This window comes from Talpa europaea, assembly GCF_964194135.1.
Source record: "Talpa europaea genome assembly, chromosome: X".
Taxonomy (NCBI): Eukaryota; Metazoa; Chordata; class Mammalia; order Eulipotyphla; family Talpidae; genus Talpa; species Talpa europaea.
The window spans coordinates 35945486-35964973 of NC_140081.1; the positions used below are offsets into that span (position 1 = coordinate 35945486).

General features: G+C 41.5%; 1 protein-coding gene across 3 annotated transcripts in view; it reads right to left on the reverse strand.

Annotated features, from left to right (window-relative positions):
- Positions 1 to 3128: 3128 nt before the first annotated feature.
- PHF8 (PHD finger protein 8) overlaps positions 3129 to 19488 on the reverse strand; it is a gene marked incomplete at both ends in the record, with an annotated part of 180995 nt that continues 164635 nt past the window's right edge. For 2 of the 3 annotated variants that reach the window (XM_084258613.1, XM_084258611.1), the window contains 4 exons: positions 3129 to 3217; positions 4143 to 4479; positions 8100 to 8209; positions 17180 to 17275. In XM_084258613.1, the coding sequence (XP_084114739.1) occupies positions 3129 to 3217; positions 4143 to 4479; positions 8100 to 8209; positions 17180 to 17275 (632 nt within the window). Of the gene's footprint in view, positions 3218 to 4142; positions 4480 to 7143; positions 7377 to 8099; positions 8210 to 17179; positions 17276 to 19488 lie in introns of those variants that run through there. The other variant, XM_084258612.1, reaches the window with a different exon arrangement.

A 19488-nucleotide genomic window follows, 5' to 3' on the forward strand; every position in this document is an offset into this window, starting at 1 on the left:
AAGATCTGGGACACAGAGACTTAGTTCTGGGCACAGAGACATTTAGGCAGTGAGTGAGATCACTGAGATCTAACCAATCATAAAGAGACTGGTGGAGCTTTAAAATAATTAGGGAAAGAAGTTCTATCTTCCCTAAGGCATGATTCCACTTCAGCTCCCTTGCCCCTCCCCCCTACCTGGTTCGACCAGCCTGTTCCTTTTCTCCTCAATAAACTTTTTCTTTCTCTAAACAAACCTGCCTCTTCTGGCTTGCTTGCCTGAGCACCAGTGAAGTTCTGCTGCGGCTTCATGAGACACCAACCTATGGTGGTCTACTGGCTGGGACTCAGCACTGCTACTGTAGCCTGGAATCCATTTCTGGGTGGGACACTAGGCCTGAAAATCTGACATTACGGTATCAGTCAGGTCCATTTAAGGTGTTGTACCCTGTCTTTCTTGCTCACAGTACTCCTCGTTATATGTTTCTGGCATGTGACTTATGTCTCTCTGTGGGCAGGGATCCTTTTGCCTAACCACCTCAGGTATAAGGTTGGGCTACAGGGAAGTGATGAGTTGATTGGAGGGAGAGACAAAGTATAAAGAAAAGGCACTGTGGATGCCCCCAACTCCCTTCCCACAAAAAAAGAATGCGAAACAAAGCAGTTGCCAAGATAAATCACTTTTATCTCTATAGGAAAGGGAGGATCTAAAAAAAAATATAAATTACATTAGTAACACAACATAAGAAAAAAACGGGAAAAAACCAACAGAGAAGTCTGTATGATGCTATTCTAACCTGTTTATAAAAAGGCCCTGCATCAGAAATTCACAATCCTACCCACTTCTAAAAATATATTTAGACATGTACAGAAGCGGTGGGCTTGCTTTTAAATTGTTTGCTTTTTTGTAAAAATATATTAAGGGTGAATACAAATCCTCTCTCCTTGCCCCCTCGCCAACCCTCAGCTCAGTGCTGGGGATTAGAGACCAGAGGTAACTCAGCATGTTTTGAACCTTGATTACTACCACTCCCTACCCCTCCCCAACTCACTTCACTTAGAACCTGAAACAAGGGGGGTGAGGGGAAGCTCATTAGCCTCTTTGGAAAAGCATAACTCTGAGGGTAAACTTGCTTTTCATTTGAAATACAAAACAAACAGAAGGCTCTGAGAGCCCGACTATACTAAATGAAACCCAGTGAAATGGAGGTTGGGTTTCAGCTCCACAGAAACTTCTAACAAAGACACAGAAGAAAGAGGCCGGAACCAGGAGGGGTCTGCTAGCAATTAGCTGCCTTTGAAAGATCAATGAGGGGTGGTGGTTAATGGGCAGAAGGGCTGGGGTCCTGGTCTTGGTGATAGCAGTCAGAACCTAGTTAGGCAGTTGCCTACACAGGAACACAGGTTGTCCCCTTCCCTGCTCAGTACCCCCTGTTGCCTTGAAATCCCCAAGAAAAGCAAAGCTGGGTGGAAACAGAGGGGAGGGGAGGGGGGAACCTCATGTGTTAGGAGGGAGGTAGTCAGGCTTTTTGCCTTTGGTGTGACTAGATGGAGGACTGCTTGGCCCCTGAGATCCCCAAAATAGAAAAAGTAAATGGGGTTAAGGGACCTGATTTCAAGGAAGGACAGTAAATGTGGGGCTGTGGAGAAAAGAAAGATAAACTATAGACACCAAGATGACAAGGGAAGCCTCACGTATTCTCCGTGGCCTGCATGGTAGCTGTTAAGTTCCCAGAAGCACTGTGCAAACTTGGAGAAGATTGGAGTGGGGAATAGAGGGTAAGGACATGTTCTACTTGGGCAGTACCAAATTCGAGTAGGGGAGGTATTCTCCATCCACTCTAGGATACCAGGGAGGCAAGACCAGCAGAGATGGAGGGAGCTGGGGGAGCTAAAGAGGGAATGGGCACTGTCTGGACAATAGAGACATCCCTGAAGGGTAGAGGGGAGGGACAGGTCAGATGATCTGCTCTTTCGCAGATGGCTGTCTCCTCTCCTAGGCTCAGGCTCTAGGTGGCCCATCTGTACTCTGCTGGAGTGTTGACCTGACATCCAGGAGTACAAAGGCCCAGGAGTGACTATATGAATTCTGAGGTTGTCTTCAGATGGAGAAAGAAGCGAGGAGGCTCCCCATGTAGAACCCAGGGGTGAGATGTCCTGGCACATCCTCTTCAGAAAGTCCAAACTATTTTCTGTGGTACAGGTGAAGGGAGCAGGCCACAGGTCCATGGTTATTTGCTTCAGTGACAGGTGCTTTCAGGCTTCTAGGAGATGGTTTTTCACCTGCTGGAGTCCAGCCACAGCCAGGTGGATAATATTCTGTAGGACCATAATATTCAGGCTAATCCTGGGAGTTCACCTGGGGATTTGGGCATCATCTATAGCCACCCCAAAGTAGCTTCCTCCAGTGGGCTACAAAGTAATATTGAAAACTTGGTATCTGTCCTCTCCCCACCTTCAGAAGTGACAGGAATCTCCCTTCTTCCCAAAGATGAGTGAAGTAAACCAATGGCCTTTCTAGGCTACTGGAAATGGCCTGCAGTGGGTCAATAAGGGGACTGTGGGCCCTCCTCTTTATTTTCATGAAGCATTTGGCAAGAGGGGGCAGAGGTCAGATCCTTTTCCCAGGGATAGGTCTGAAGACAGGTCACAGTCACTAAGGGGAGAGAGGGGAAGGAAGAATGGGCAGAGGTGGGCAGGCCTCTAGAGACAGGGCTGGAGTTGTGGAAAGTACTGAGCAATGGGCCCACTTCATAACCAGGGAAACAGTCAGGGACCCAGGCTCTCATACCTTTCCTTGTCCTGCCTTCCAGCTCTAGGTGGGGTCAAGAGTAAAGGACAGACAAGGTCAGTGAAAAGGACATGGGCTGGGGCAGCAGCAAAAAGGGTTCTACTCTGCTAGAAACTTCTCCCATTCACCTGCTACTCAGAGATATGGAGAAGGCAGGCAGGATGCTCTAGTGGAAGTGGGGAAGGGAACTGGGGGAGTTGGTGAAGGATCTGCGGGGAGTCCATGCCTTTGGTCAGTTCCAAGAAAGCAGGACAATGCGCCTCAGCACCTTGTCCGGGGCAGATAAGATCCAGGAGTGCCCCGAGAATTGACAATGAGAAGGCAGTGGGGGTGAAGGGGTGAGGGGCAGCACAAAAGGTTTACAGAAGGAGTTTGCCATTTCTGTGGATTTTTAGGATACGGCCGAGTCTCTGCTTTGCTGTGGCCAGGCCCTTTTTGGGACGCTTTCCTGTGGGGGAAGGGAGAAATAAGCAAAGGCAATGGCAAAGGCTCCAACAGCAACTCAAGCATAAACCGTCCTCAGTCTCCCACACTCCCCCATTCCTCTCCCTAGAGTCTCTCCATCCTTATGTTGGGCTCCAAGCCTATCTTGAGCAAGAAGCCCTTCTTAACTACTCCATACAACACCACATGCCTTGGCTCTTCCTCCTATGAACTAGTGCAGCAGCTGGTTACAGTCTGTCTGATTACTTTTCCCCACTGAGTCTTTGGTCCCCATCATTTTCTTTTCTAAATTCTGTAGGGAGTTGATTGTGCCTCCCCACATCCTCTTAGCCTGCCCACCAAAATTGGACAAGTGCCTAGTTAGTGATTATAATTCAGTGTCCCTGAAGATGCCATCCCTAGGCTTTGTTTCATTACAAATCCCCATCCTCCTCACCCAATGTCACAATAATATTATTACTGTTGAGCTACATATCCCAGAGCCTGGACTTTAAGGGTCAAAGTAAGGAAAAGGAGGGTCGAATCCCTTTGCCCTGGCTCCTTTTCTCTCCCCACATCAAATCACCTCTCAGGTCCCATGTGACCTCATCTATATTTCGTCAATTTATTTCCTCCCTCTCCAGGCCCCTTCCAGAGCCCTAGCCTCTCTTCACTGCAGCCTGAACCTGTATATGCTATACCTGGACTTCCCACCTGCAGCCCACCCTCCAATCTGGCTACCTGAAGGATCATCTAAACCCATATCCGAGTTTGTCTGTGATTAACTAAACCAGTCAGTGTCTCTTCATGACCAGTGAGATCAAGTCCAAGTCCCTTAGGTTGGCCATCAGTGTCCCTTCCAAGTGCTCTCATCTACCAGAGGGCTTAGGGTTTGGAGCTGGTAGAACGTAACATGCTACTCAATTCTATGACCATATGGGCAGTCATACCTTGTCCTGCTTGATTGCTCTGGGATCCAACTGAAGGGCGACGCTGGGTCAAGAAGACACCGGGGGCCATGGGTGTGGTGCTGCGGTTTGCCTGTGCCATGCCAAAGGCATTGGGGCGAGCAGTATATTCATGGTCAGCAAGACTTCCAGAAAGGGCTTCTTGTTTAGGCTCAGGAGGTGGCAGGGGCAAGGAGGAGGTGAGAAGCTGGGGTATAGCAGCCAGTGTTGGGGCTGGTGCTGCCATGCTGAGATTGGACTCCTGAGGGCGAGGCTGTTCTACCTCCTTCAATGAAGGCTTCTTCTTAGTATATTTCTTCTTTTGGGCTTTCTGCAACTCCTGAAACACAGCCAAATGGGAGAGGAGAATTTAGGTGTAGAAAAGAGAAATTTTCCAGAAAGTAGACTGATCAATGGGCATTGTGGTTCTACAACCCACCACCACCCCAAGTCTAACCTGAATGTATAACACACAACACACAGGCTTTCCAGTACCTGAGGTAATCTCTTTGGTATCATCTATCCTAACTCACCCCATTAATCAGTACAGTGGCAAGAGAAGGGAAAATGAGTTCAGAGACTTGGGTTTTGGGTCTAGCATTGCCATTTACAAGGAGAACCAAGGGCACTTGTAATAATAACAGCAAAATCTGTGCCAGCAGCTAAGGCACTTTATATATTTTATCTCATTTAATATTCAGAACATCCCTGTGAAGGAAAGTCCCACAGTGTACAGATGAAAAACCTGGGGTACAGGGATAAGAAAGCAATGAGCTCAAAGCCTCATAGCTAGAGTCACTGAGTTCAGAATTCAAACAGGTCTACATGAACACCCAGTGTGCACAGTTCTCAAAATGGGACATCTGAGAGTGAAAGTAGTAGCTTAGAATGAGAAACTTGGGTTCAAATTCAGGCTTGTGCTCCCTAAGTTGGATTACCTCAGTCAAGTTACTAACCTTTCTGAATCTCAAATGCCTCACCCGTAAAATGGCCAAAATAGTATCTGTTTTTCAAGGTTGTTGGAAAGATTAAATAAAATAATGATGTTAAAACACATAGCACATACTAGGTACTCAACAAGCAGAAATTATTTTATCTTTATTATAATAGTTTCTCTTTTTCTTGCAGGTATTTTTCTTTTAATAGTCAATTTGACAAACCTTCAGGTCATGAAGTCTTAAAACCTCAATTTGGGATGGAAAGGATAAATAAGGTGTTGTGTCACTTCTCCCAGCATCTTGGATTTCATCCTTCCATTGCTCTATGGATCTACTGTGTAGCGGGTACCTGTACAGTGGGCATCTGGAGCCCTGAGAACCTGGAAAGATGGTGCTGAGAGCATGTGAACGACTGACTTCACCTTCTGAAATGCTACATGGCCACACAGACCAACTCAGTGATTATATTTCTTTGCTTTCTCATGGCAACACGGGCCTACTCCTGCCTTCTGAAGATCTGACCGGCTGTGGCTACCAAAGGAATTTCTGGGGACAAGAATAATAATATTAATAATACATGCCAGGCACTGTGTTATAATCTAAGTCACTTAATACTCGAAGTATGAGAAGAATCACAATACCATTTTTAGGAGAAGAAACTGTGGCAATGAGAGATTAAATAATTTTTTCAAAGTTATCGGACCAATTAAGTGGCAAAGCTGGAATTCAGATCCAAGCCATCTGACTTTAAAATCTCTTTTCTTAGCCACACTACTATTCCACCCATACTAGGAACTGCACTTCTGCTCTGAATTCTGGATTTCTCTCATTTGAATCTAGAAGTTATCTCTTCAAACTTAGATCATGAAGTCAGTTTTTCTTCCCAACGTTATTGCCAATCTCTTTCTCATATAATTCATCCAGATTCCACCACAGAAGACTAGACTGTCTTATGACAGTGCCACCTTCACTTTGTAATTCACTTGCTCAAGAAGCAGTTAACAGGTCTCCAACCAAGTTCAAGTTCCCTGGTCTGACATTCATGGTTTTCCATAGTCTGGCTACTTACAGCTAGTCAACCCATAATGATGATGAAGAAATGCTAACATCTCTGTAGTACTTACTCTGGCAAGTGCTGTTCTCAAAGCTTTTATATCTATTCATCTAATCCTCAAAGTCTATAGGAAACTGAGTCACAGAGAAATTAAGTAACTTGCTCAAGTGGTAGAGCAAGCATTCAAATTCAGGCAGGTTAGCTCCAGAATCCATTTTTCAATCTCTATATTTCTTACCCCAATCCCCAATATGAAGCCTCCAATCCAGAAAGATCTGCTCATTCACTTACTCATTCATTCACTCATCCAACACTGACTAAACACATGCTTAGCACAGGGATACCAATTAAATTAGACATATCCCCACCCTTGGGGCGCTTAAAATTTAATAAGGCACACAGGAAAGTACACCTGTAAGTACCAGGAGAGAATGCTATGGAAGCACAAAAGATCATGAAATCAATTAGTGGTAGGTAGTGTGAAGGAGTGTAAGATGAGGAATCTGAGAGGGAATAATTCCAAAGGGGCAGAGGGAGCAGCTTGTGCAATGGCACAGAGGCATCAAGCAATCTGACACACTGAGTGAACTACAAGTACTGTAGTATGATAGTATGGGGTTGGTATAAAGGGCATATGTGAGGGGCTGGCAGGAGGTCAGGGAGGAGAGGTGATCAAAGGCCAAATCAAGGTCTATGTACTGTACCAATGAGTTCCCTACTCCCGGAATGCTCCCTGTCCCCTCTGAGAGCTTAGCCCTCAAAACCCTTCCCCAACTTCAAAACCTCTTCTTTGAGGTCATCCCTGATCAACCCAAACAGAAGTGAACTCTTTAGACGGCACTAAGAGTATTTTCACAACTTTAATTAATTTATCTGCATTCAAATTATATTTTTTTCAAATTATATCTTACATGGCACTAGGATATACATAATAGAAATAAGACCTGGTCAAAGAAGGGTTGTCTGGCCTGCTTAGTCTCTGCTGGCTCCCATCAATAGCCTCTAAGACATTCTAAACAACTCCAGAGCTCCAAAGAACATCAAATGAAAAACATAATTCTATTATATTTTATTTGAATAGGATGAAAATTCTGAATTATATAAACATTAAACTATTTTAGTTTATTTAAATAGCACGTAACATAAAATAGGAAGTTAGAGGATATGAGTTTGAATCTTGTCTCCTCCATTTACTGGCTGTATTATCCTGGACTAGTCACTTAAAGAGAGCCTCATTTTCTTCACCTGTAAAATGATGAAAATATAACCTATTGTACAGGGCTATTGGGCAGATTACATGAGACATTGTACATGGAAGCACCTAACATAAAGCATATATTCAACAAATGCTTGGAAATACAGAACTGTCATGAGAACCTAAAGGGATACTGAAAGGACAGAACCAGAAGATTCACTTTCCACTGCTCCCAAGGTTGCTGAGCACATTACACACTAAAGTACTTTGCAAATTGTAACATGCTTGGAGGTGAACTTAATTTTACTGAAGTCACCCTTCAGGACAAAAATTAGTGGGAGAAGTTTTTTTGGGAAGCAGGGGGAAAACATCAAGGCAAAACTATTTGGATAAGAAAAGTATCCCCAAAAAAACAAATTCTGACACTGGTGGGTGGCTGAGAACTTGAGTGTACTCAGCTGAGTCACCTCCTCAGGGCATCATATGAAGCCCCAAGGACAAAGCTGACCCTTCCCAGCTGAGAAGTTTTTACACGTCCAGAAATGCAAGTGATATAACCAAGGGCCTTTTTTCTGGTCCTCTATTTTCCATTGTCTTATCAACTGTGTGAAGTATCTTGTCATTGAATCGGAGTGTGTAGCATACAGGAGAGGGCTGGGACACTGCTGTGATGAAAGGATACCCACTCCCCACCAACAGAAGGATCCTGTCAGCCTAAATGTTTTGAGTTTTGAACTGGGACCAGTAGCACGGTCCCGGATGTTAGAACCTACCTGCTGGGCCAGCTTCGCAGCTGCTGCAGCCAAGCCTGTCTCAATGGAAGCTACCCGGGTCCCCTCACGCACAGGACGGTCCTGCTTTGGTAGAGTTGGGGTCACACGGGCTGCAGAGGAAACAAGATAAAGACATTTATCTGAATGGCAACCACATTCCCATCTCTGAGCATCCCAAAGTTGGTCTCATTGGTCTTATTTCTAGCTTTTTACAAAGTCAGATTTTTGCTTTGTATCAGTTAAGAAGCTAATTCACAAATTCCCAAAGTATACAAAGCATACAATGATTACAGGACAAAAGTTAACCTCCCTGAAATGACATTTTAGACTGCCTATGCTCTGCTTCTGGCCTACCAACCTCCCCCACATTATTTCCAAAACCATATTCTCAGTGTCTCTAGACAGAATGGTTTCCTTTAAAAAAAAAAAAAAAAAAAAAAGAGATTTATTTATTTATTTATTTATTTATTTATTTATTTATTTATACAAGCACTGGGCACAGTCAGGAGTGCGGGAGCGTGAGAGAATTCACCAGAGCCAGAGTGGGGAGCAGAACAGGCAGAAGGACCGAAGTACACTGCTGAGGGGAGCAGAGGGTGGCAGGAGAGGTCTGTGTGCCATTTGCGACCCTCCTCCAGTGGCCGGGGAGCAGCCGGGGATCAAACCGGTGCTGCAGAGGCTGTGGGCAGCTTCGCAACCCAGCGCTCAACCGCTGCGCCACCGGGGAGGCCCCAGAATGGTTTCCTTATTACACCTCCAGAGTATCCTCTTTCCCTGTGTCTTCGTTCTCACCAGTCACACTGACTGGACTACTTTCTTCCCTTTTGTCCACCTAATTAAAATCTGCCTGTCCTTCAAAGGCAAGCTGAAATCAACCATTCATGCAAAATCTCTAGGATGTTTCTGGTTCTTATTAACCTCTCCCTCCCCTGAACTCATGATACATACAAATCTCTTAATATATAACACATAACATCTTGTCTTACTTCCTAATGTTCATGTACATTGTTTTGTCTACCAACCAAGCTACAAGCTCCTAAAGACTTTCTTCTCTTATAACCCTTTTATAGTTCCTTAACAATCTTGAATTAAAAAATAGTTTCCACAGTAAGTATATTTCCAGATAACCTAACTGCCCAAATGATGAGGGAAATCTCTTTTTTACAGAAGAATGACAGCTAATACATGTAGAAAGATTTAGAGAATTAGAAAATCACAAGTTTGCAAGCCTTAATTAAACAATTCTAGGGAACTGAATAGTCATACAGTACTAAAGCATTAGCTCACAGATTACTCTGCTAGAAGCAAGGGAAAAAACCAGCCTTTATAATGGTGGGATCGGGAGTTACCCCTAAATTATTAACTTTGCTGTTACAAACAGTGCAACAGATGACTTAATGTGCCTCCTGCTGCAATGCAACAGGAAATTCATAGTACGACCTGGAAAGTAGTTTTACAAAAGACCTAAAATCATATTACTTCCAGTTTTCAGGAATCACAGAGATTTAAAAAAAAGTCTTCTATAACATCATGAGAAAAGTTAGATTTTCTGCAAGTTAAGTGATCTGGTTTCTTTAAAAAAGAAAATGTCACAAAGAAGCAAATAAATCTTGAAGGTAGGATGTGCTATAGGACAATTACACAGTTTTTACAATAATCAATAGCATAAAACAAAAGGGAGAACTGCTCTAGATTGAGACTCAAAAGATGAAACAACCAAAGGCTATATAGACCCCATTTATATCCTGATTTAAACACATTCATTGTAGAAATGCCCTTTTCTTGGTTGGACAGTTGAGGGGATTTGCTAATGGACTCAGTATTTAAAAAAATCAAAGAATTATCAACTTATTATTAATTTTATTATTTATGAAAATGGAATTGTGGCTATGTGAGGAAATGTCCATATATTTTAGAGATGCATTCAGAAGTACACAGAGTGGGAGTTAGGGAGATGACCCATTATCTGGAATTTGCTTTAAAGCACAGATAAGTTTGGGAAAAAAAAAAAAAGGAGCGATAGATGAAACAAATATGGCAAAATCTTGGTAACTATGGATTTTTACTGGTAGGTATATGGGAATGCATTGCACTATTCTATTTTTTTTTTTTCATTTTATATATTTATTATATCATTATTCATTTTTGCACAACGTATGCATTTTCATCTTGGTTATAGTCCCCATAAAATTCCCACCCCCGTTGTTTTGCTCCTACTCCCTCCTATCCCTCTGTAGTGAGTCTCTGGTTTATTGTTGCTTGTTGATTTTGATTTTTACTTTATTATAATTAGTCTTTTACCTGGTCCCTTATTTAGGTTTTCTAAATTCCTGCTATGAGTGAGACCATGCTATATTTTTCTTTTTCTTTCTGGCTAATTCCCCTGAGCATGATCCCTTCTGCTCCATCCATGTTGCTGCAAATTACATGAGTTTATATTTTTCGAATGCTAAGTAATATTCCATTGTGTATATGTACCACATCTTCTTGATCCAGTCATCTATTTTTGGGCATTTGGGTTGTTTCCATTGCTTAGCGATTGTAAATAGTGCTGCTATAAACATAGAGGTGCAGGTGTCCTTTCAAATTAATGTTTCTGTGTCTTTTGGGTAAATACCTAGGAGTGGAATTGCTAGATATCTCCACACAGCTTTCCATAGTGGTTGGACCAGTTTGCACTCCCACCAACAGTGCAGGAAGAGTTCCTTTTTCTCCACAACCTCGCCAACATTTGTTGTTGCTAGTTTTTTTAGTATGTGCCATTCTCACTGGTGTAAGATGGTATCTCATTATAGTTTTGATTTGCATTTCCCTGATTACAAGTGATGTAGAACAATTTTTCATATACCTGTTGGCCATTTGCATTTCCTCTTTAGAGAAGTTTCTTTTTTTTCTCTTCTGCCCATTTTTTGACTGGATTATTTACTTTGTTTTTGTTGACCTCATCAGCTCCTTGTAGGTTTTTGTGATCAGTCCTTTATAATTAGTGTTGTGTAAAAATTTTCTCCCAATCGGTGGGGTGTCTCTTTGTTTTGGTTACTGTCACTTTTGCTGTACAAAAGCTCTTTAATTTGATGTAATCCCAGCTGTTTATCTTTGCCTTCACTATCACTGCTTTAGGTGATGTGTCTTTAAAGATGTTACCAAGGTACATGTCATATAGTGTTTTGCCTATATTTCCTTCTATATATTTTATGGTTTCAGATCTTATGTCTAGTTCTTTAATTCATTTTGAGTTCATTTTTGTGCATGGTATGAGGTAGTAGTCAAGCTTCATTCTTTTGCATGTAGTGACCCAGTTTTCCCAGCACCATTTATTGAACAAACTTTCTTTGCTCCAGTGCACTGTCTCTGCTCCTTTGTCAAAGATTAGTTGACCGTAAATCTGTGGGTTTATTTCTGGATTTTCTATTCAGTTCCATTGGTCCATGTGTCTGTTCTTGTTCCAATACCATGCAGTTTTTATTATTATGGCTTTGTAGTATAGTTTGAAGTCTGGGAGTATGATACCTCCATTCCCTTCTTTTCAGGAAAGCTTTGGCTATTTGGGGTTTTTGGTGGGTCCATTAGAATTTCATCAATATTTGTTCTATTTCTTTGAAGAATGTCATTGAAATTTTTATTGGAATAGCATTGAATCTGTAAATTGCTTTTGGTAGGATGGCCATTTTGATAATGTTAATTCTTCCAATCCATGAGCAGGGGATGTCTTTTCATTTCTTTGTGTCTTCTTCTATTTCTTTTTTTTTTTAATCGTTTTTTTTTATGGAAGCATGTTTTATTTATTTATTTGTTTTTTTGTTTTGTTTATACATGCACTGGGTACAGTCAGAAGCGTGGGAGGGTGAGAGAATTCACCAGAGCCAGAGCGGGGAGCAGAGCAGGCAGAAGGACCGAAGTACACTGCAGAGTGGAGCAGCGGGCAGCAGGAGAGGTCTGCGTGCCATGTGGGACCCTCCTCTGGTGGCCGGGTAGCAGCCGGGGATCGAACCGGCACCGCAGAGGCCGCGGGCAGCTTCGCAACCCAGTGCTCAACCACTGCACCACCGGGGAGGCCCTTCTATTTCTTTTAACAGTGTTTTACAGTTTTCTTTGTATAGGTCCTTTACCTCTTTTGCAAGGTTTATTCCCAAGTATTTATTTTTTTTGGTTTCAATAATAAAAGGGATAGTTTTCTTGATTTCTTTTTCTTCAGATTGTACAAGGAAGGCTACTGATTTTTGCGTGTTTGTTTTGTATGCTGCTGCTTTATTAAACTGATTTATTAGTTTGATTAGTTGTTCTGTGGCGTTTTTGGGGTTCTCTATGTATATTATCATATCATCTACGAACAGTGATAGTTTAACTCCTTCCTTCCCTATTTGGATTCCTTGTATGTCTTTCTCTTGTTTTATTGCTCTGGCTAGGACTTCCAGTATCATATTGAAAAGCAGTGGTGAGAGTAGACATCCTTGTCTTGTTCCAGATCTTAATGAAAATGCTTTTAACTTTTCACCTTTGAAAATGATATTGGCTATGGGCTTGTCATATATAGCCTTTATGATGCTGAGGTATGTTCCTTGTATCCTGAGAATTTCAAGGGCCTTTATCATAAATGGGTGTTGTACTTTGTTGAAAGCTTTCTCAGCATCTACTGATATTATCATATAGTTTTTATATTTCTTTTTGTTGATGTGTTGGATTGCATTGATTGATTTTTAGATGTTGAACCATCCTTGCATCCCTGTAATAAATCCTACTTGGATGAGGTGAATTATCTTATGGATACATTGTTGGATTCTGTTAGCTAAAATTTTATTGAGGATTTTTGCATTAGTGTTCATTAGACATTGGCCTGCAGTTTTCTTTTTTTGTGTTGTCCTTGTTCAGTTTTGGTATTAGTGTAATGTTGGCTTCATAGAACGTGTTTGTTATTACCTCTTCCTTCTCAATTTTTTGAAAGAGTTTATGAAGGATAGATACTAGTTCGTTTCTGAATGTTTGGTAGAATTCATTTGTTAATCCAGCTGATCCTGGGCTTTTGTTTTTGGGGAGGGTTTTGATTACCATTTCAATTTCACTGCTTGTAATTGGCCTGTTTAGGTGTTCTATTTCTTTTTTTAACTTAGGGTGATTATAAAGTTGTAGGAATTTGTCCATCTCTTCTAGATTGTTGAGCTTGTTTGCATATAACTGCTCATAGTAGTTTCTGATTATTCTTTTGATTTCTGCTGTGTCTGTTGTGATTTCTCCTCTTTAATTTGTGATCCTATTTATTTGTGCTTTCTCCCATTTTTCCTTTGTGAGCCTGACTAGGGGTCTGTCTATTTAATATTTCATTTATTTTTTTGAAGAACCAACTTTTAGTTTCATTGATCTTTTGGATTTTTTTTTTAGTTTCTGTTTCATTTATTCCTGCTTCGATTTTTATTTCCTTTCTTCCACTGGTTTTAGGTTTTTTGTTGTTGTTCTTTTTCTAGTTCTTTGAGATGTGTGATCAGATTGTTTCTTTGAGTTCTTTCTTGTTTCTTGATGTGAGCCTGTATTGCTATATATTTTTCTCTTATTACTGCTCTTGTTGCATTCCATACATTTAGGAAATTGGTGTCGTCCTTGTCATTGCACTCAAAGTATTTTTTTAATTTCTTCTTTGATGTCCTCATTAGTCCAGTGGTCTTCCAGTAGTGTGGATTTCAATCTCCATGAGGTGGGAGGGTTCCTTGCCTTCTTTTTATGGTTTATTTCTAGTTTGATGCTTTCATGGTCAGAGAAGATGGTTGGTATGATTTCAATCTAGGTGTATCAGTTGATCTTTTTCTTGTGTCCCGGTATGTGATCAATCCTGGAGAATGAACCATGTGTGCTCAGATTTTTTTGAGTTTATTGTTCTATAGATGTCTGCTAAGCCCATGAGCTCTAGACCCTTATTTAGAGCTTTAATGTCCTTATTTATTTTTTGTCTCATTGATCTATCCATTTTTGATAGTGGTGTGTTGAGGTCTCCTACTACATATGTATCTTCTCTGATATCTGTTTCAGAGATGGTAACAGTTGTCCAATATATTTTGGTGTTCCTTCATTTGGTGAGTATATGTTAATGAGCGTTATGTCTTCTTGAAGTATTGTTCCCTTGATCATAATGTAGTGACCATCTGGGTCTCTCTATCTTTTTGAGTTTGAAATCTGTTTTATCTAAGTACAGCTGTTCCTGCCTTCTTTTTTGTTCCATTTGCTTGCAGGATTGTTTTCCATCCTTTTACTTTCAGTCTGTTTTTATCTTTTGTAGTTAAATGTGTTTCCTGGAGACAGCAAAAGGTTGGACGTTGTTTCTTAATCCAGCCTGAGACTCTGTGTCTTTTTATTGAAGAGTTTATTCTGTTTACATTTAGAGTTAATATTGATTTGTTAGCATCTGTATTTGCCATTTTGTTTGTCTTTTCTCTGGTTTTATTTATTTATTTATTTTTTGCCTTGTTTTGTTCTTACTCATTCCTCTGTTGGTTCTGGCTTTAGGACTCCTTGCAGTATTTTTTGGAGTGGGGGTTTAGTCATAATGAAATTCCAGAGTTTCTGTTTGTCTGGGAAGATCCTTCTTCTTTCTTCATAGTGGAAGGAAACATTTGCGGGGTAGAGTATTCTTGGTTGGCATTTGTTGTCTTGGTGTTTGTTGACTATATTCCTCCACTTTCTCCTTGCCTTAGTGTTTCTTCATTCTTCTCTTTCCTTTTCTGTTTTGGTTCTTTTTATTTCTATGCCTTCGAGAGTACTTATTTGTTCTTCCATTTCATCTATTCTGCTTTCATTGCTTTTCCCAGCTCCTCCATTAATCCTTTGATCTCCTGCATTTCTTTCATTTTCCTCTTTAGGGACTCAATTTCATTCTTCTAGTCATTGATTATTTTTTTCCCATATCATTTTTGACTTCTTTCAGTTTTTTAATTATGGTGACATTAAATTCTCATTGGGAAGACTCACAAGTTCCTCTAAATCACTGTTGTTAGAGTCTGGTGTTTGATTGTCTTTTTGTGGTGTCTTTTCCCTGGGGACGTGCTTGGTTGCTTGTAATTTTTCTTCTCCCTGCTGCTTGTTTTCTAATTTGCACTATGTGTTGGGACACTGTGTCGCTGGTATTGGCTGGCATCTTTTCTTGGTGTGCTCTTCCTGGGATGTCTTGGTTTGCTCTTTCTGGTATGTCGGAAACTGGTGGTCCAATGGAGTCCAATACTGTTATGCCATACGTCCAGCAGGGCAGTGGTACTATGGATATGTTAATGGTTGCTGTCCCAGGAAATCTCTTCCTTCTGTATTTAATTCCAGAGTTGGATCTTGAGGTCCCACAGACTGCCCTGGCAGTGGCTGGATCACCTGCTGGGCTCTGACTCTCTGCCAGGTGGGGCCTGGCTTGTGGGGGCCTTCAGCTCACCTCTGGCTGTGGGGATAGCCCTTTCCCAGTTCCACACAGTCTAGGTGGGTTCCAGACTCAGAGATCCCTGTTCTAAAATGGTGAGTCAGGAGGGAACTTCCCTGCACCTATGGTCTGCCCCGGCGGAGGCTGGATCCCCCTCTGGGCATCAACTGGCAGCCAGACAGGGCCTTGCTTGCGGGGGCTTTTCAGCTCACCTCTGGCTACGGGGACAGCCCTTTCCCAGTTCCACATAGTGTAGGTGGGTTCCGGATGCAGAGATCCCTTTTCTAAAAATCTACTATTCTATTTTTAATGGAAGAAAATAGCGAATGTCATAGAAAGTAAAGGGTGATGGTGGTACTGAAGTAGATTTAAACATTCCTTGATTGGTCAGCTATTATTATTATATAAAGGAGGATTTCTGCATAAGCCATATACAAATTATAGAACAGGCAACGCAGGAGGCTGAAGTCCTTTCTTGAAAAGTGATTATTTTATTTCTTAAAAAAAAATGACTTGAGGGGCCTCCCTGGTGGCACAAGGGGTTAAGATGCAACCTATGAAGCAATTTGCAGCCATTGCAGCATGAGTTCGATTCCTGGCCAGGGAGCTACCCACATGGCACAGCAGACCTCTCCTGACTTGCCCGCTGCTCCCCTCAGCAGTGTTTCAGTCAATCCGCCTGTCCTGTTCCCCACTCTGTCTCTGGTGAAGCCTCTCACCCCCCACACCTCTGGCCGGTCCCACAGTTCTTATATGCATAAATAAATAAATCATTTTTTAAAATGAAGCAAATCTAGCAAAAATGTTAGTACATAATTTTTGGTCATGGATTTTAAGGTATAGTTAATATTGTTCTCTACAGTTTTATATGTGTGGTGATTTAAAAACCAGGCCCCAAATTCTTTGCCACTTTTCCTACTGACAGATGGAGTCTAGGTTCCTTCATGTTGAATGTTGAATCTGAGCCGGCTCATTTCTAGACTATAGAAAGAAAGAATATGATGGAAATGACACTGTATAACTTCTGAGTCTAAGTCAGAAATGGCAATTTCAGTTTCCTAACTGCTTGCTGGAACACTCATACTTTAAGTCCTGAAGAGCCTAGATATAGATTACATATTGAAATCTGTCGAAAATCTTCTGTTTTCAGAAGCAACATGTTCCATTACCTCTGGCTTTGCACTTAGTGCAAGAACTCTTATCTTTTTTTTAAAAAATGTTATTTTATTTTATTTTTAAAGATTTATTTATTTATATAAGCACTGGGTACAGTCAGAAGCATGGGAGGGTGAGAGAATGCACCAGAGCCAGAGCGGGGAGCAGAGCAGGCAGAAGGACCGAAGTACACTGCTGAGGGGAGCAGCGGGTGGCAGGAAAGATCTGCGCGCCATGCGGGACCTTCCTCTGGTAGCCGGGGAGCAGCGGGGGATTGAACCAGCGCTGCAGAGGTGGGTAGCTTCGCAACCCAGCGCTCAACTGCTGCGCCACCGGGGAGGCCCAAGAACTCTTATCTTAAAGTCTTTCCTCTAGCACTTCTAATACAGTACTTGGCATACAGCAGGCATTCAACAAATGTTTCAATAAACAAATAAGTGATTGAATTATGTCTTCTCATATTAAATTTCCCAACTACTCCAGCCCATTTTTCTTCCAATCACTCACCACAGAGTTTAAGGACAGAATATACAATCACCTTTAGGACTCCATGGAGCATCATCTGAATTCTTCTTTTTCTTGGGTCGAGATTTTAAAGCAGGATCATCATCATCAGACTCCAGGGAAGGGTAAACTGTAGTGAGAGGGTAAAATGAAGAAAACTGAGATCTTAAGTATACAGTGAAGACAAAATGGTACCTCCACCTCAGTTCTTCCCATTGACCTGCAAGTGCATACTTTTTTAAAATTTATTTTCATATATTTTACATCACTTTTAATTTTTTGCAATGTTTGCTTTCTTTTCTCAGGTGTAGTCCCCACAGACTTTCCACCACCAGTTCACCCGTGCACCATCACCATAGTCCCTTGTGCTCTTGCCTCTCTTGTTTTGATCCTTCCCCCTAACCTGCAGAATGTCTCTGATTTACAGTTGTCTGTTTATTTTTATTGTTATGCTTTTTATTGTTATTATTTTTTCCCTAATACATTATTTGGTTCCCCTATATTCTTCTTATAAGTGAAACCATCCAATATTTTTCTTCTTATTTCTGACTTATTTCACTTATTTCTGACTTATTCTGACTTATTGAATAGTATTCCATTCTGTATGTATACCTTATCTTCTTGATTCAGTCATCTATTTTTGGGCATTTGGGCTGTTTCCATATCTTACCTATTATAAATAGTGCTGCAATAAACATAGGGGTATAGATATTCTTTTGAATTAGTGTTTTTGTGTCCTTTGGGTAGATCTCTAGTACTGGAATGGCTGGGTCATATGATAGCTCCATTTTTAGAAATCTGAGGAACCTCCATACAGCTTTTCATAGTAGCTGTATGAGTTTGCAAACCTACCAGCAATGCAGGAGAGTACCTTTGTTACCACATCCTCTCCAAAATGTGTTGTTACTAGTTTTTTTTTTTTAAATATTTATTTATGCATATAAGAGCTTGGGTACAGCAGGCCAGACGTGTAGGGGGTGAGAGGATTCACCAGAGACAGAGCAGGGAACAGAACAGGCAGACTGACCGAAATACACTGCTGAGGGGAGCAGCAGGCGAGACAGGAGAGGTCTGCTGAGCCATGTGGGTTGCTCCCTGACCAGCTGGGGACTGAACTCAAGCTGCAGAGGCTGCCAACTGCTCCACAGTGTGGTGCTTAACCCCTTGCGCCACCAGGGAGGCCAAATTGTTGTTGCTAGTTTTTTAAATATGTACCATTCTTACTGGTGTAAGGTTCATTGTGGTTTTGATTTGTATTTTCCTGATTATGAGGGATGTTGAACATTTTTTTCATATGCCTTTTGGCCATTTGCATTTTTTTTCTTAAAAAAAAAAAGACTGATTTATATATGCACACAAGAGGCACAGGGGAAGGGGTTGAGAGGATTCACCAAACAGGTGGATTGACTGAAATACACTGCTAAGGGGAGCAGTGGGCGTGGCAGGAGAGGTCTGCTGAGCCATGTGGGCCACCTCCCTGGCCAGAGATCGAACTTGTGCTGCAGTGGCTGCCATTAGCTTCACAGTGCTGCGGCTTAACCCCTTGCATCATCAGAGAGGATCCCATTTGCATTTCTTCTTGGGAGAAGTGTCTTATAATTTCTGCCCATTTTTTTTACAAGATTGCTTATTTTGCTTTTTTTGAGTTGTTTGAGTTTTTTGTATATCTTTCTGATCAGTCACTTATCAGTTGTATGGAGTGCAGTAATTTTCTCCCAATCAGTAGGACATCTCTTTCTTTTGGTTAATGTCTCTTTTGCTGTATAGAAGGTTTTTAATTTGATGTAATCCCAGCTATTTATCTTTTCCTTCACTTTCTTTGTTTTGGGGGATGAGTCTTTAAAGATGTTACTGAGACGTATGTCTTGTAGTGTTTTTTTTTTTTTAAAGATTTATTTATTTATACAAGAACCAGGGTACAGACCAGATGCACGGGAGGGTGAGAGGATTCACCAGAGACAGAGAGGGGAACAGAATGGGCAGACCGACGAAATACACTGCTGAGGGGAGCAGTGGGCATGACAGGAGAGGTCTGACACGCCATGTGGGACCCTCGCCAGCCAGCAGGGATCGAACCGATATTGCAGAGACTGGACAGCTTCACAGCGCTGTGCTCAACTGCCTGCGCCACCAGGGGAGGCCCTGTCTTGTAGTGTTTTACCTATATTTTCTTCTATATATTTTATGGTTTTAGGTCTTTTGCTCCTATCTTGTAACCATTTTGAGTTGATTTTTGTGCATGCTGTGAGGTAGTGGTCTAGTTTCATTCTTTTGTTTATGGTGGTCGTTTTCCCAGCACCATTTATTAAACAAACTGTCTCTGTTTCATTGCAAATTCTTTGC